The sequence below is a fragment of the Scylla paramamosain genome, unplaced genomic scaffold, assembly GCF_035594125.1.
Source record: "Scylla paramamosain isolate STU-SP2022 unplaced genomic scaffold, ASM3559412v1 Contig4, whole genome shotgun sequence".
Lineage (NCBI taxonomy): Eukaryota > Metazoa > Arthropoda > Malacostraca > Decapoda > Portunidae > Scylla > Scylla paramamosain.
In genome coordinates this window covers 1,700,261-1,717,729 of record NW_026973669.1, presented here as the reverse complement: position 1 = coordinate 1,717,729, position 17,469 = coordinate 1,700,261, and the positions used below count along the sequence as shown (strand labels likewise).

At 44.8% G+C, this 17,469-nt stretch overlaps 1 protein-coding gene across 1 annotated transcript; it reads left to right on the top strand.

Annotated features, from left to right (window-relative positions):
• LOC135096462 (gastrula zinc finger protein XlCGF57.1-like) lies at nucleotides 1-6,028 on the top strand. The gene is made up of 3 exons (XM_063997964.1): nucleotides 1-10; nucleotides 1,107-1,263; nucleotides 2,670-6,028. Exons 1-3 carry the CDS (start codon nucleotides 1-3, stop codon nucleotides 3,913-3,915), a joined length of 1,413 nt encoding a protein of 470 aa, XP_063854034.1. The 3' UTR covers nucleotides 3,916-6,028.
• Nucleotides 6,029-17,469: the final 11,441 nt, after the last annotated feature.

Genomic DNA, 17,469 nt, shown 5'->3' with positions numbered 1-17,469 from the left:
ATGTCGGGAGGTGAGTGACTAAGGTGGTGGTCACCGTCACTGTTGTTGTGGTTTGTTTGTTTGTTTGTTTGTTTGTTGATTTCTTTTATTCCCAAGACGTGGCGGCGCCGTCTGGCTGTCTGCTGGTGCTGCCTGCCAGTGGTCTGACCATTTTGTCGCGAGTGTTTGGGCGTTGTCCTTTCTGGGGATTTCCCGGCCCGTACTGAGTGAGGTTAGGTTAGGTTTTCTTTGCAAGATTTTCCCGTCACAGTGGTGGCAGCCACGCAGGACAAGACACACGGTAATTCTTAAGAAATACACCTCCACACATATCTTATTAATCTTTTCCCCTCTCCCCCAACAAGCTTGGGGCCACGTGGGGAATTGGGTTTGTTTTTGGAGGGGGACATAAAAAACCGATAAATGGACTGAAAATCTAGGGAAATTTCCCTAAAATAAAAAAAATTTGGGGTAAAATTTAAGTTTTAACCAATACTCCAGAATAATTATATACCTAACCTAACCTAACCTAACCTAACCTAACCGGGGGGGCTGCGCACCCCATGAACCCCCCCCTGCTATCCGGGGGGGCTGTGCCCCCCCTGGACCCCCCTAAGGTTAAAGCGTCATTAAACATCATAGACTTAGTAGCATGGACAAAAGCACCCTGCGTGTAAACCAACGCACGAACGCACGCAGTGTAACTTCAGCACGGACAGGTAAGCAGGACGGATCTCGGGAATACTGGAGAAACTTTAACATTGTATTGTAACCTTAACATCAACGAGCGATCAGTAAAACCTTTACAGACTTGTAGCTATACTACTTACACTTCTTGAAAGCACACCTTATTGAAAATAATCTTGGGTGCGTTGTTCTTAAGATTTTCCAGACACACACCGTCAGTAAGGTTAGTTTGGTCTCCTGGACAAAATTTTCCCGTCACAGTGGTGGCAGCCACGCAGGACAAGACACACACCGTCAGTTGGTGTTTTCTGCTTTCTTGTTTTATTTTTGTTATTTTGTTAATTTGTTTAATATTGTTTTATTTGTTTGTCTTGCAGGAGAACAGACGCGGTGAAAGAGCAAGGCCAGACTGGCAAGTCCTCCTGTCCATTGTGCCCCAGAGCCTCTCAGATCAGTGGCTGGCAAGTCCTCCCATCCTCTCTGCCCCAGAGCCCCTCAGGTCAGTGGCTGGCAAGTCCTCCCATCCTCTCTGCCCCAGAGCCCCTCAGGTCAGTGGCTGGCAAGTCCTCCCATCCTCTCTGCCCCAGAGCCCCTCAGGTCAGTGGCTGGGGACTCAGAACACTGCACCACTGTTGGCAACACTTGTGTCTTTGTCACAAGTTACCACCAACTAAAAGTGATTATCTTACTCTTTGCAACAAGGCAGTTTTTTATTTATTTATTTATTTATTTATTTATTTATTTATTTGGATAACCTGAAGATCCACCAGCCCAGTCTTACCACCTGAAGATCCACCAGCCCAGTCCTTTCTGGCCGTTCTATTGCTGCTGTGGTAGACGGTCACTGTTCTTCTCCTAGATCTATTAACAGTGGTGTTCCTCAGGGTTCTGTCCTGTCACCCACTCTCTTCCTATTATTCATCAATGATCTTTTAAACCAAACTTCTTGTCCTATCCACTCCAATGCTGATGATACCACCCTGCACTTTTCCACGTCTTTTTCTAGACTTCCAACCCTTCAGGAAGTAAACAGTTCATGCAGGGAAGTCACAGACTTCTGATCTCTCCAAAATTCCAGATTAGGGCAGAGCAAACTTGGTATTGTTCAATGCCACAAAAACTCAATTCCTCCATCTATCAACTCGACACAACCTTCCAGACAACTATCCCCTCTTCTTCAATGACACTCAATTGTCCCCCTCTTCTACACTGAACATCCTTGGTCTGTACTTTACTTATAATCTGAACTGGAAACTTCACATCTCATCTCTAGCAAAAACAGCTTCTAGGAAGTCAGGTGTTCTGAGATGTCTCCGCCAGTTTTTCTCACCCCCCCCAAGCTGCTAACTTTGTCCAGGGGCCTTATCTGTCCATGTATGGAGTATGCTTCATATGTGTGGGGGGGTTCCACTCATACCATTCTTCTAGACAGGTTGGAATCAAAAGCTTTTTGTCTCATCAACTCCTCTCCTCTAACTGACTGTCTTCAGCCTTTCTCTCATCGCCGCAGTGTTGCATCTCGTGCTGTCTTTTACAGCTATTTTCATGCTAACTGCTCTTCTGATCTTGCTAACTGCATGCTTCCCCTCCTCCCACAGCCTTGCTGCTCAACACTTTCTTCTTTCTCTCACCACTATTCTGTGCACCTCTCTAATGCAAGAGTTAACCAGTATTCTCAATCATTCATCCCTTTTCTCTGGTAATACTGGAGCTCCCTGCCTGCTTCTGTATTTCCACCTTCGTATGACTTGAATTCCTTCAAGAGGGAGGCTTCAACACACTTATCCTTATATATCTCTCTCTCTCTCTCTCTCTCTCTCTCTCTCTCTCTCTCTCTCTCTCTCTCTCTCTCTCTCTCTCTCTCTCTCTCTCTCTCTCTCTCTCTCTCTCTCTCTCTCTCTCTCTCTCTCTCTCTCTCTCTCTCTCTCTCTCTCTCTCCCCTGGACACCAGACAGGCAGGAAGCCCCTCACCGCCTGTGTGGTGACGGCCTCCTCTGTTACAGGTGCAAGGTCGGTGTGCATCCTTGGTGCAGCCCCAGGATTCCTGCAGGACCAGCCACGGCCAGGAGCAGCGTTGCAATGGAGGGTGCGAGGCCAGGCAACAGCAGGAGCAGCAGCAGTAGTAACAGTCTGGAGCAGCAGGTGACCCAAGGCGGGAGGACCTACACTTGTGACCACTGCGGCAAAGTGTGCTCCACCAAGGCTGCCATTGCCAGACACGTCCTCTCCCATGCCAGCAAGACAAGGCTGAGAGGCAGGAGTGGCCCCGCTGAACACACTGCCACCCACACTGGTGGCAGGAACCACAAGTGTGACCTCTGCGGGAAGACATTTGTCCTGAAGAGTCATCTTGCCTCACACATCCTCACCCACACTGGGGAGAGAAAGTTCCAGTGCCTGGAGTGTGGGAAAAGATTTACCATGAAGAGTTCCCTTAACACACACATCCTCACCCACACTGGGGAGAGAAAGTTCCAGTGCCTGGAGTGTGGGAAAAGATTTACCCTGAAGAGTAATCTTAACACACACATCCTCACCCACACTGGGGAGAGAAAGTTTCAGTGCCTGGAGTGTGGGAAAAGATTTACCCGGAAGGGTTCCCTTAACACACACAACCTCACCCACACTGGGGAGAGAAAGTTCCAGTGCCTGGAGTGTGGGAAAAGATTTACCCGGAAGGGTTCCCTTAACACACACATCCTCACCCACACTGGGGAGAGAAAGTTCCAGTGCCTGGAGTGTGGGAAAAGATTTACCTGGAAGGGTTCCCTTAACACACACATCCTCACCCACACTGGGGAGAGAAAGTTCCAGTGCCTGGAGTGTGGGAAAAGATTTACCCAGGAGAGTCATCTTAACACACACATCCTCACCCACACTGGGGAGAGAAAGTTCCAGTGCCTGGAGTGTGGGAAAAGATTTACCCGGAAGGGTACTCTTGAGAGACACATCCTCACCCACACTGGGGAGAGAAAGTTCCAGTGCCTGGAGTGTGGGAAAAGATTTACCCGGAAGGGTACTCTTGAGAAACACATCCTCACCCACACTGGGGAGAGAAAGTTCCAGTGCCTGGAGTGTGGGAAAAGATTTACCCGGAAGGGTACTCTTGAGAGACACATCCTCACCCACACTGGGGAGAGAAAGTTCCAGTGCCTGGAGTGTGGGAAAAGATTTACCCAGAAGGGTACTCTTGACAGACACATCCTCACCCACACTGGAAAGAAGAAGAGAAAACATCCAAAATCATAGCTGTTGCAGTCCCCGGTGACTCCGGCCTCAGTAGAGCTGAAAGGCACAAAACTACAAAATATCACGACCTAAAAAGTGACCTGGGAACAACATGGTCGCCAATGGACACCGGTATAATACCAGTGGTGGTGTGGGCGACAGGGCTAATGAAGAAAACCTGGAGAGCTGCCTGGAGGCAATCCCCGGTCGCCCAAGTGCCCACGAGGTACACACAGCTGCGGTCAAGGGAACGGTCACCACGCTGAACAGAGCCCTCGGATGCAATGCCGGCGCTGCTGAGGGTGTGACCGCTAACACCAGGCTTGGGGCCCATTGCACTCACCAGACAACAAAACAGGAAAGTGCAGAAAACGGGGAGAGAATGTTCCCGTGCCTGCAGTGTGGGAAAAGATTTACCCACAAAGGTAATCTTAACACACACATCCTCACCCACACTGGGGCTTGTACAAACTCAGTGCACCCTGAGTGTAGGAAGACAGAAGGAAACAGAAACAGAAGGATCTGCTCTGAACCACCCTGGAGAGAGAAACTGCAGCAGAGGATCACCCATCAAAGAGAAGAAATCTGGCAGATAACAAGCTTCCTGCAAGACCAAAACCACACAAGGAACCTCCTCAAGAAAACAGACAGAATGACAGGAAGGCGCAGCGCAAGCAACGGCCGGCCGGGCGGAAGACCGGCAGGGGCCGAGCCCCGGCCGAAGCCTTGGCACCACAGATGAGGACAAAGACAAGAAAATAAAGGCCAGAAAGATGAAGAGGCAGCTTGCAGAAAAGCCAGGGGTGGTGTGCAGACACATGGCAAAGACCTCAACAGAAGTACAAGACCCACCCGAGAAAGAAGTGGCCGAGGGATGCTGCAGGCCACTGCTGGAAGACCCCACGCAGCATCAGGCAGCCCCGGGGATACAGACCACCACGGTTAAACACACAAGTAAACAACAACAATGCCAGCTGTTCAACTTACACAGGAAGGTCTGCTGAGAAAGAGAGTGAGTCAATGCAGCAAGTTTGAGGCTCCAGGTGTAGACAAAGCCCCAAGTTAACTCTTGCATTAGGGAGGTGGACAGAATAGTGGTGAAAGATTGAGAATACTGGTTAACTCTTGCATTAGGGAGGTGGACTGATAAGTGGTGAAAGACTGAGAATACTGGTTAACTATTGCATTAGGGAGGTCAACAGAATACTGGTTAAATCTTGCATCAGGGAGGTGGACAAAATAGTGGTGAAAGATTGAGAATACTGGTTAACTCTTGCATCAAGGAAGTGGACAGAATAGTGGTGAAAGATTGAGAATACTGGTTAAATCTTGCATCAGGGAGGTGGACAGAATAGTGGTGAAAGATTGAGAATACTGGTTAACTCTTGCATCAGGTAGGTGGACAGAATAGTGGTGAAAGATTGAGAATACTGGTTAACTCTTGCATCAGGGAGGTGGACAGAATAGTGGTGAAAGATTGAGAATAATGGTTAACTCTTGCATCAGGGAGGTGGACAGAATAGTGATAAAAGATTGAGGATACTGGTTAACTCTTGCATCAGAGAGGTGGACAGGATAGTGGTGGAAGATTGAGAATACTGGTTAACTCTTGCATCAGGGTGGAGACAATAGTGGTGAGAAAGTAAGGCCTCTTATCAAATTATATTGAGATTTTTTGGCCAAATAGGAGTATATAAAATTTCAATAAAATTGCTAGCAAGATCTGCCCCCAAGCTTGAAAGAGGCAGAGACAGCAAGGAAGTGGTTCTCAGAGTGGGGTGTGACGAATAGACTGCATCAGTAGTCAGTAGGGAGCTGTGAAAGAAGACTGCAGCAGTGTGTGGACAGAGATGGCAGGTGGAAATAGATAGGCGTGTTTTGTACAGGGACTGCCACTTGTAGGTGTGATGGCTTCCTGCTCCAGCTCTTGTGTTCTTGTGTACTACTGCTACTTGGAAGGCTCTGCAATGGTGCCACCTTGTCCACTGCAACACACTTGTCCTCCAATGTACGATAATGTACCAAGGTCCTTAAGAATGGCATTTATTGATTTTATGATCATTATTATTATTTATTTATTTTTTTACAGTGTCTCTCTTAAATAGAAAAACAATAATAAAAAGTGTAATATATATATATATTTTTTTTGGTTATTTGGTAACTTTGTTTTTCGCGTTTAATGACAAATTAAGTTGGTGGCAAGAGGAGTAGACATTTCAAGTTACCCTCCATTTCCACCCATGGCTTGCTGGTTCTCTAACACTTGGTCAAAATTTATGAATCATTAATAAATGATTATTTGTTTGATATTGTAAAGAAAAAGAAAAAAGAAAAAGAAAAAAGTGCCAGCAGAAATCTGTGTGTAGAGTGCCGTTAGAAAAACAAAAAATGAAGACAAGACCAAGAGTGACGACGATGGGAGGCATGAATGCGCACACCGGTGTTGTAGGTGAGGAGGTGAATAGGAATGGTGAGATGCTTGATGAGTTTGTGAGTGAGATGGACGTGGAAAACCTGAATGAGACCCTGGCGTGGTGTGGCAGGAAGCAGCAGTCTGCGATTGACTACAAGCTAGTGAATGGGAGGATGGTGAGAGTGTGTACTGCATGTGCATTGATGAGCACGTTGTGACGGACTTTGTCTCAGAACACAGTATGCTGGCGTTAGAATGTTGAATGGGAGAACAATGAAAAGATAAGCATGGTGAACCAGTGGGTGGGTCGACTAGGAAGTGCAGCAAGGATGAGAGCCAGTAAGTATGACGTGCTGCGAGAACTTTGGAAGAGCGTGGCTGTTCCGAGCATTGTGTTTGGTATGGACGTGATTGTGTGGAATGAGAATGAACTAGAGAATGTAAAAGTAGGAGAGAATAGAGTAGCAAGAATGGCACTGAATGCACCAAGGTATGCAGCGATAGAGGCTTTGAGGGGAGACATGGGCTGGAGTACTTTGAGAGAGAGAGAGAGAGAGTAGCAGGTGGGGGAAGAAGTGTGTTAGGATGGCAGTTAAAAAAGGCTTGGAAACTAGGTGGGCTTTTCAGCGGCTTGAGGGGACGCATGTTGAGAGTGACTGGAGTATGATTGCTAGAAATGGAGAGGGTTTAGATTGGGGTGTAAGAAAGTGGAAGAGTGAGATGGAGTAGTGAAACATGTGGGACTGAGTGAATGGAAGAGTAAGATGGAACAAAAGAGTACTTTGGCGTGGTATTGGCGAGAGAAAGAGGCCCCGACGTATGCTAGGTGGTATAATGGAAGCCTGAGAGGCGATCTCTTTCGAGCGAGGGCACAGTGTATGGATGTGAATGCAGGGAGTTACAGATGGTCCGAGTCCAGCAGCGAAGTGTGCCAGACGTGTGACATGGGAGAGGATGAGACGGTGGAGCGTGTGGTGCTGGAGTGTGTGAAGTATGCCAGAGACAGGAATGAGATGATGCAAGTGGTGCTGAGGGAACTGGGGAACGTCACAGTGGAGAAGACAGGAAGGGAGTGGATGGTGTTGCTGCTGGGACTGTGTGGGGAGACGAATGGAAGGATGATTGAGGCTGTCAAAGTGTTTCTGCAGAAAATGTGGACCGCTAGATGTAGGAGTTAGTGGTGTGAAATATGGCGTCTGTTTTACGTTTGCCTTTTTTTTTTTTTTTTTTTTTTTTTTTTTTTTTTTTTTCCTAACGGGAGTTATCAATAAAAAAAAACTGACATGAGCAATCCCCAGGTATGAAAGATGATGCATGTTTTTCTGTTTAATATTTTTGTTTTTTTCCTGTTTTTCGTACAGGATTTGCCGTTATGAAGGCTTGATTCAGGAGTAATCCCAAGCCTCCCTAGGCGTCAAAATCAAGATTAAGTTCGAGCCACCCTGAAGAAAGAACTTTTTGGTGAGCTGTGGCGGTGTGTACAAGTGGCTTTGCCTTGCTCTCTGAGTTTTCTCTGAGTTTTGTGGTTTATGTTCTCTTGCCTGTGTGCTGAAATACCCTGAAAATGGTGATGAGCGCGTGTGGTTCATGCGAGGAGAGTGTGGCGAACAGGCAAAGGGCTGTGGCATGCGAGAGATGCATGGCCTGGTTCCATGTAGCCTGTGTGGGCATGAGGGAGGCCAACATGAAGGCGCTGGGGTTCGAGCTTCTGGTGTTCCTCTGCAGGGAATGCCTGAGCAAGAGCCTCAATGAGTGGAGGAACCAGGATGAGGAAAAAGAAGAGAGAGTGGAGCAGAGCACCCAGACAGAAAACCTGATGAAAGAGGCAGAAGCACAGACGACGAAGACTGAAGAGAGAAAAGACCAGCAAGAAGTGGTGGAAGTGGCCAGAACAGACAGACGCCCAAGGAAGAAGAGAATGGTAATCAAGAAAGCCCCAGTACGTGTCATTGGAGACAGCATGGTAAGGAAGACTCCCGACTTTGTGAGAAGGGAAATTGAGTGCACCAGCATGGGAGGTGCTAAGATCCAAGACGTCAAGAGGAAAGTCAAGGAAGAAGTGCAAGAAATGGAAGAGAGAAGCCTGCTAGTTGTCCAAGGAGGAGGCAACAACTTAGTAGAGGCAGGTGCTGAAGACACAGTAAAGGAAGTGATAGAAGCAGTGAGGGCAGCAGAAGAAAAGAAGATGTGTGTGGCTGTGGTGGGGGTCCTGCGGCGCCCACGGGAAGGAGTGCAGTAGGAGAAGGTCAGAAGAGAAACGAACCGCAAGATATGCATGGAACTCATGAAGGTCAAGATGGAATGGATGGCAGATAAGAAGGGCAACGTGAGCTTCCTGGACATGGATGGGATCCTTGACCAGGACAAATTCTTCGGGAGAGACGGGGTCCACCTCAACCACAACGGGAATGAGAGGCTAGGACGTCGACTGGCCGAGTGGATGAGGGCGAGGCAGGTGTGTTGTGTGGACGAGGCATGACGAGGAGGACCCACTGATGTCAGCGAACATGGAAGAAAAGAGACTAGCCAGGCAAGTAAATGTGTGAAGATTGGCTGTATGAATGTGAGAGGATGGGGTGTGGGCAAGTTTGAGGATGTATGCAAGGAGCTCAGGGAGTGGAGGTTCGACTTAGTCGGGCTCACTGAGACTCACCTGAGAGATGATGTACGAATGGAGGGATGCGAGTATGTTATGACTGGAAAGGAGCGTAAGGCACAGGAAACGAGTAGAAATGGAAATGAGGAAATGAGTAGACAGTGTAGATGGCTGAGGAAAAAGAGGCATGAAAGCGATGAGGCAAAGAATGAGTATGAGAATGCATGGGCCGCGTATGTGAAGCAGCAGCGGTTCACAAGACGAATGATAATGAATGCTAAAGTGAAGAGTGAAAGGAGTATGATTCAATCTTTAAGGGAGAAAGGTATGGAAGGTGGCCGTGAATGGTACAAGTTCATGAGAGGTGAGAATATGTGAGGCAGTGTTGGCGTGGAGAGTCTAAAAGTGGAGGGTGTAGTTATAACAGAGAAGGACGGAATCAGGGAAGCAATCAAAGGGTTCTGGGAAGAAGTAGGTGGGGTAGGTGAGATGTTTAGTGTGAGAGAAGAATGTGTAACACTGGAAAGGAAGAATGCAGATGAACTGGATGAAAGAATCAGTAGGGATAAAGTGGCGAGGTGTGTGAGAAGGCAGAAGAATGGCAAGGCAGCAGGTCCAGATGATATACCCTATGAGTTCTACAAGAATGGTGGGGAGGTAGTGATAGACAGAATGACTGAGTTATTCAACCGAGTGTGTGATGAAGAGAGAGTGCCAAGAAAGTGGAATGAGAGCAGAGTGTGTCTGTTGCATAAGGGGGGATTTAAGAGTAAGAATGAGCTGAAGAACTACAGGCCAATTGCATTAGTGAGTACAATAAGTAAAGTTTTCAGTGCAGTGTTGAATGAGAGACTGTGTAAATGGATTGAGAGAGCTGGAGTGCTGGGTGAAGAACAGAATGGTTTTCGTAGGGACAGGAGAGCTGAGGACAATACTCGTATGTTTGTGGTGAATGAAATGATTGAGAAGAAAAAGAAGGATGGGGGTAATTTGGATATAGAGAAAGCTTATGATAGAGTGAACAGAGAAATGCTAGGTAGAGTCTTAGAAAAGATTGGATTGAGTGCAAAGATAGTTAACATAGTGCAAAGTATGTATGTGGACACAAGAGCTAGATACAGGCTAGGAGACATAGAAACAGACTGGGTGATGAGTGAGAGAGGAGTTAGGCAGGGCTGTATATTGTCACCAACCCTTTTTAGCCTGTATACAGAGGAGCTAGCAGCCAGGATGAGAAGAATGAATGTAGGGGTAAGTGTGGGGAATGATAAAGTATGTGTGCTCCTTTATGCAGATGACGTAGTTGTTATGAGTGAATCGGCAGATGAGCTTCAAAGTTTGTTGGATGTAGTGGATGGCTATGGTAAAGACTTTGGAGTAAGGTTTAGCAGTGAGAAAAGCAAAGTAATGATTGTGAATAGGTCAGAGGATGAAAGTAATGTGGTATGGAGACTTGGAGAGAATGAGTTGAGACAGGTGCAAGAATACAAGTACTTGGGGATGTGGATGAGTCCTAGTGGGTGTGCAAAGGCAAAAAATGAAAAGATAAGTATGGTAAACCAGTGGGTAGGTCGATTGGGAAGCGCGGCAAGGATGAGAGCAAGTAAGTATGATGTGTTGAGAGAAGTGTGGAAGAGTGTGGCTGTGCCATGTATAATGTATGGTATGGATGTGATTCCATGCAATGAAAGTGAAATTGATAAGTTAGAAGTGGGCCAGAATAGAGTAGCAAGGATGGCACTGAGTGCACCGAGGTGCACAGCAGTTGAAGCCTTGAGAGGTGACATGGGATGGAGCACCTTCAGAGAAAGACTGACAAAAGCCACACTTAGGTACAAGATTAGGCTTGAGAGAATGGATGATGCAAGAATAGCAAGGAAGGTGTACCTGTGGAATGAAAGTGGAAGCAAATGGAGGAAGAGATGCATGAGAATGACAGACAGGAATGGATTGCAAGTTGTGTGGGCGATAAGAATGGCTGGGAGGAATCAAAATGAGCGTGAATGGGTGGTAACAAGAGGAGGAAGAGTGGGAGCCGAATGGGATGTGAGAAAATGGAAGAATGAGATAGACAAAGAAGTGAAATGTGTGGGACTGAATGAATGGAAGAATGAGATGGAAAGAAAGAAGACCCTGGAATGGTACAAGGAGAAAGAGGCCCCGAGGTATGAAAGGTGGTATGATGGAAGCTTGGGCGGTGATCTTCTCTTCCGAGCGAGGGCACAGTGTATGGATGTGAATGCAAGGAGTTACAGGTGGTCTGTGTCCCGCAGCAAAGTGTGCCAGATGTGTGACATGGGAGAGGATGAGACGGTGGAACATGTGGTGCTGGAGTGTGTGCAGTATGCCAGAGACAGGAATGAGATGATGCAAGTGATACTGACTGAGTTAGGGCATGATAGGAATGAAAGAGTGGAGAAGACAGGAAAGGAATGGATGGTGTTGTTGCTGGGACTGGGTAGAGAGGCCAATGAAAGGATGATTGAGGCGGTGAAAGAGTTTCTGGAGAGAATGTGGCGTGCCAGGTGTATGAACAATTAGGATAGAGGATGCTGTTCGTTTCTCTTTTTTTTTTTTTCCCCTTTCTACAGGAGTTGCCGATCCAAAGGCCTGGCTCAGGAGTGATCCTGTGCCACCTGTACCATCAAGATCAAGATCAAGATTGTGTGTTTTGTTGTCTGTGTCTGTTGGAACGTCCGCGTGCTGCGTGGTGGTCAGTGGTCAGGTCACGCTGAGTGTAGCCGCACCGGCTGGGCATCAATTGGCTCTCAGGTGATCTGTTTTACTGATCACACCCATCATCGTAGGGTCGAGGAAAGGCAGTTCTCTCTCTGACGTTTATTGATGAGGTAGGCATGACCGTAAGAACTGCGAACAAGTTCTCGGTCTCAATTTCTTACAAAATAACATTAAATACTGATACTCACACATATTACACGTTTTCATGCAAATAGAAAACTATTGAACATTTCACTTATATATGCCGAGGAATAATCACATGAGGTACATACGCTTTACACACAGTAACATGGCTCCCCTAAATTGTGTAACAATTTACCTTAAATTAAGATTAGTATGTACCTTAAAACTAGGATTAGCACATAATATGTTTTGTTACATTGGCTCCTTGGCGGGGATGCTCCGGTCTATTATTATGCATTACCTTCTAACAGCAATACTAGACTATGTATTGGCCTCTCTATGATCGTCCTGTTTGCCTTTATGTGTCTTCCCTGGTTGTCGAGATTACAGTCTGAAACCAGGACCTTAACCTTTCTTACTAGGCCATCATGATCAGGAGATACTTCTGTTACTCTTCCCAGTTTCCACTGGTTCCTTGCTAAATTCTGATCTTTGATGATAACTATGTCATTTACACTGAGATTCCTCTTTGATGTTGTCCACTTATTTCTAAGCTGTAGGAATTGCACATACTCCTTTTTCCACCTGGACCAGAACTGGTTGGCCAGGTATTGTGCTCTGCGCCATCTCTTTATGCAGTACAGGTCCTTCTTAATGAAAATGCTTGGAGGAGGCAGTACTACCTTTGTTTTCATAGTTAACAAATTACTGGGTGTCAACGGTGTAAGACTTTCTGGGGAGTTAAGATGGTCCACAGTTAGGGGACGACCATTAACTATATTTTCTGCTTCAACTAGGAAGGTTCTCAGATCTTGGTCATCTAACTGGGTACCATGCTGATCAAGCAACACAGAGAGTACATTTCTCACTGTGCGTATCTGCCTCTCCCAAACACCTCCCATGTGACTGGAATTGGGTACATTCATGTTAAAAACAATCCAGTCACACTGATCTTTCACGAGTTCTTGTCTGACTTTATTGTTATTTAATTCTTTTAAGCATTTCTCATACTCTGATTTGGCTCCTACAAAGTTAGTTCCTTGGTCACATCTCAACTGTCTTACGGGCCCTCTTCGTCCTACAAAGCGACGGTATGCACTTAGGAAGGAACTTGTATCCATGCTGTTGGCTGTCTCTATGTGCACAGCTCTACATGCCATGCAAGTAAAGAGCACTCCATATCTTTTAAGCTCTTTACGCCCCTCTTTGACATAGAAAGGGCCAAAGAAATCTACTGCTGAGTATGTAAAAGGAGGTGATGGTTCTAATCTGTCAATAGGCAGGTCTGCCATCTTCTGTCCCTGTGTTGTACTTCTAACTTTACGACAGATAATGCACTTTGAAATGTGCCTTGATACTAGGGATGATCCTCCTACTATCCAGTATCCACATGACCTGATTTCATTTAAAGTTATGCCCCTGCCTTGATGATTTGTCCTTTTGTGATGGTGGCATATTATCAGCTGGGTTATGTGAGATGTTTTGGGGAGGATGACTGGATGTTTGGATTCATCTGTCAAATTAGAAAGCCTCAATCTTCCTCCTACTCTCATGATACCATTTTTGTCAATGAAGGGATCTAACTTATAGAGGGAACTGGTCTTGCCTATCACTTTTGTTCCCTTGCCATTGTCTCCTTTAATTAAAGAATTATGGTTAGCAGATGATTTCAGTACATTTATTTCCTTTTGGAATGCCTTTGATTGCAGTTGTTTTATAATTACATTTTCAGCTTCTGACACTTCTGCTACATTTACTGGCTTATATGTGTTTCCCTTTACTTTAGTAGTGCCATCACCTTTTCCTCTGAAGCTGTTCAGAAGCTTGAGGCATACAGCAACTGCCCTCTTTGCTTTAAACCAATCTGAAAAATACTCAAGTCTTTCTAGTATATCTGTGGGCTGTTGTGTACCTACAGCATGGCATACAACTTTCTTCACTTCTGGATCATTCTCATTTATGACCTTGTACTGGGAATGGCTATCCATTTTGCTATGTTGCCAAAGGAATTCTGGGCCATTCCACCAGATCTTGCTAATACACAATTCATCTGCTGTCATGCCTCTAGATGCATGATCTGCTGGGTTATACTGTGTCTCTACAAATTTCCACTGATCTGGTGAAGTGTGATCTCTTATTGTTTCTACTCTATTTGCAACATATATATGGAATCTCTTTGCTTCATTTGCAATGTAACCAAGGACTACTTTGCTGTCTGTCCAAAATACTTCTTCCACATTATTATACTCAAGTTCTCCCTTCAAGAGTTTATGGATTCTAACTGACACCACTGCTGCTGCTAGTTCTAGTCTGGGAATTGTTATGGTTTTTAGAGGTGTGACACGTGACTTTGCCATTACTAATGCACAATGAATTTGGCCAGTCTTGCTAATTAATCTAATATATGAGCACTGGCCATATCCCTCTTGACAGGCATCTGAAAAGTGATGGAGTTCAATCTTTTCTACTTCCCCAAAGTCATCAGGTTTGTAGCATCTAGGTACCTTTAACTGATCTAGTTTGTGCAGCTCATCCTTCCATTTTATCCATTTAGGTTTGACATAATCTGGCACCTCATCATCCCAATCAACTGCATTCTTACATAATTCTTGTAAAATTTGCTTTCCAGTCAGTATGAGAGGTGACACTAGACCTAATGGATCATATATAGAGCTCACTGTTGACAGAATGCCTCTCCTGGTGAGTGGCTTGTCTTTCAGCTTTATTCTAAATTGAAATGTGTCAGATTCTATGCACCACTCAACTCCCAAAGTTCTTTCTATAGGCAGTGTGTCTTCATTCTTACTAAAATCCAAACTTTTAATTCCATCTGCTCTCTCATGAGGAGAAATTGCAGCTAATACATCTTTGTTGTTTGACAAGAACTTATGAAGGTTAAAACCTCCCTTGTAACATAATTCTTTGCTCTGCTGAATAAGAGTGACAGCTTCATCCATTGTAGCTACTGACTTCAAACCATCATCAACATAAAAGTTGTTTCTTACAAACTTGGCTGCATCAGATCCACACCCGTAGTCATCTGCAGCTTTCTTAAGAGCAAAGTTCGCTACACTTGGAGATGAAGTAGCTCCAAACAGGTGAGCTGTCATCCTGTATTCAGCTATCTTATTATTAAGGTCACCATTTTCCCACCAAAGGAATCTTAACATGTCTCTGTGTTCTGGGTTGACCTTCACTTGATGGTACATTGCCTCTATATCACATACAAGTGCAATGCTTTCTTGCCTAAACCTACACAATACTCCAATAAGTTTGTTGGTAAGGTCTGGGCCTTGTAACAGGTGACTGTTTAATGACTGGTTCCTGTAGTTTGCACTACAGTCAAATACAACTCTCAACTTCTTTGGCTTTCTTGGATGATAGACTCCATGATGTGGAATGTACCAGACCTTACCATCATTCCTAACTAAATCCTTTGTCGGTACAACCTCTGCATAACCCTTTGTAATCATATCATCCATGAACACTTTGTAATCACCTTTGTGTTGATTATCCTTCTCAAGTTTAGCTCTTAACTTCTTGAGTCTCTGCTCTGCTAATAGTTTGTTGTTTGGAAGCTTGACCTTATCATCTTTAAGAGGAAGGGGCAACTCATAATGGCCATCCTTCAGCTGATGTACTCCTTCTTTCATCTTACTCATAAACCTTTTATCTTCATATGATAATGGAGTGTCAGCTGACTTTCTATCACTGAAGTCAAGTTCAAACATATCTCTCACTTGAGAAGGATTAATCATCTCTTTGGTTTTAGTAGGAACCACTAAGAAATTAACCCTCTTTTCTTCATTGATTTCTACTTCTTGTGTCACTGTTCTGTAGACTACCACTGTATCCTCCAATGGACTTGAATGGGGTGAGATTCTACCTGAGGTTCACTAAGTATTTGTCCATCTACTTCATTTGTCATCAATTCATTATCTCTATTGCAAGAAGGAGGTTCCTGTGGATCATGGAATGTAACATATTTGAGGCATGGCATTGTCACTTTGTTGATTTGCAATTGCTTGTGCTTTCATTTCATTTTGTGACTCTATGTATTGTTGAAGATAACTTTGCTTCTCTACACTTTCATCATTACCTGGAAGCATTTTTACTTCTTCTTCAACTAAGCTAAGAGCATTAAGTTCTGCACTAGCAACTGCTAAATCTCTCTCTTTCTTTTTCTTTGAGAACATTGCTTCGTCTCTTGCTAACATAACTTCTGCATCTGCTTTAGTCTTAGCTAACATAACTTCTGCCTCTGCTAAACTATCATGATATTCCATTTCCTTTCTAAGTCTGGCTACCTTTGCTGCTGCTTCTTGCTTTCTTTGTGCTGCTGATGAACGTGATGAAGTAGATGAGACTCTAGAATGTCTAGACCGTTTGCTAGAACAAATTGATCCTCTGTCATTCTTTAACTCCTTTCTTTTACATTCTATACTTTCTAATATTTCATGGTGAACTTGTTGATTGTGTTCCAGCTCTTCATTTAGCTCCTCTGACCTTTCTGGCTCTAGTTCCACCAGCTTTGTGTATTCCACATAATACTGCTGAAATGCCTCTATTACTTCACTTGACATGGGCTCTAATTCAAAGGGGCTAATTACAATTTTTAATCCTTTCTTAATTTTGCTGGTAACACTGCTCCATTTACGCTTACAGGACTCTGCTCTTCCTTTGGTTACACTGACTTGATATTCTCTTCCTTTATCGGTTGGCACTCGCTCCCTGACACTAACTTCTTCAATACAAGTTTGATCCCTGTCCACTTGCTCACCCTCACCTTCCCTAAGGCCATCTACGGCATTAATTTCCTCAGTATCAGACATATCTAACAACTTAATTGTATCAATACTGAGACACTGAAAGAGCAATTTAAAATTACCACTCTTAATACTAGCTAATTGTGGGTAATTTTCACTTAGGCTACTCAATTCAGTGCACATACATACTATTATATTTTCTTGCCTGTGACCATGGGTTCTACAAAATGGTGGCGAGGCACAGTGGGTAGAAGGGAGTGGTTGTCAAGGGTAGAGCTGACCCCGGGGCCTCAGAGGTCAACCTATAGGCTTACGTCAGCGTCCCCTCGTCCTGTGACTCACTCTTGCTACGGTTTCACATGGAGCCAATTTCTTGCTTGTAGGCCGAGTTCTTACTGTAGCCGCACCGGCTGGGCATCAATTGGCTCTCAGGTGATCTGTTTTACTGATCACACCCATCATCGTAGGGTCGAGGAAAGGCAGTTCTCTCTCTGACGTTTATTGATGAGGTAGGCATGACCGTAAGAACTGCGAACAAGTTCTCGGTCTCAATTTCTTACAAAATAACATTATACACTGATATTAAACACTTTCAACATATTACAATATTCATTAACAATACATGCAATTGACTTAGCACTATGACAATCAGTTTTTACTACAAAATTAAAGTATTTACCTCGGTCACCATCCTGCCCGTCTTTGTCTGAGCGCGACTTGGCCGTGAGTGATGCCCGAAGGCGACTAACAGGTTAACCCCACACTACCAACAAGTGAGCATCGGCTTCGGTGCTTAATATAGCATTAAATACTGATACTCACACATATTACACGTTTTCATGCAAATAGAAAACTATTGAACATTTCACTTATATATGCCGAGGAATAATCACATGAGGTACATACGCTTTACACACAGTAACACTGAGTGTGCGGCA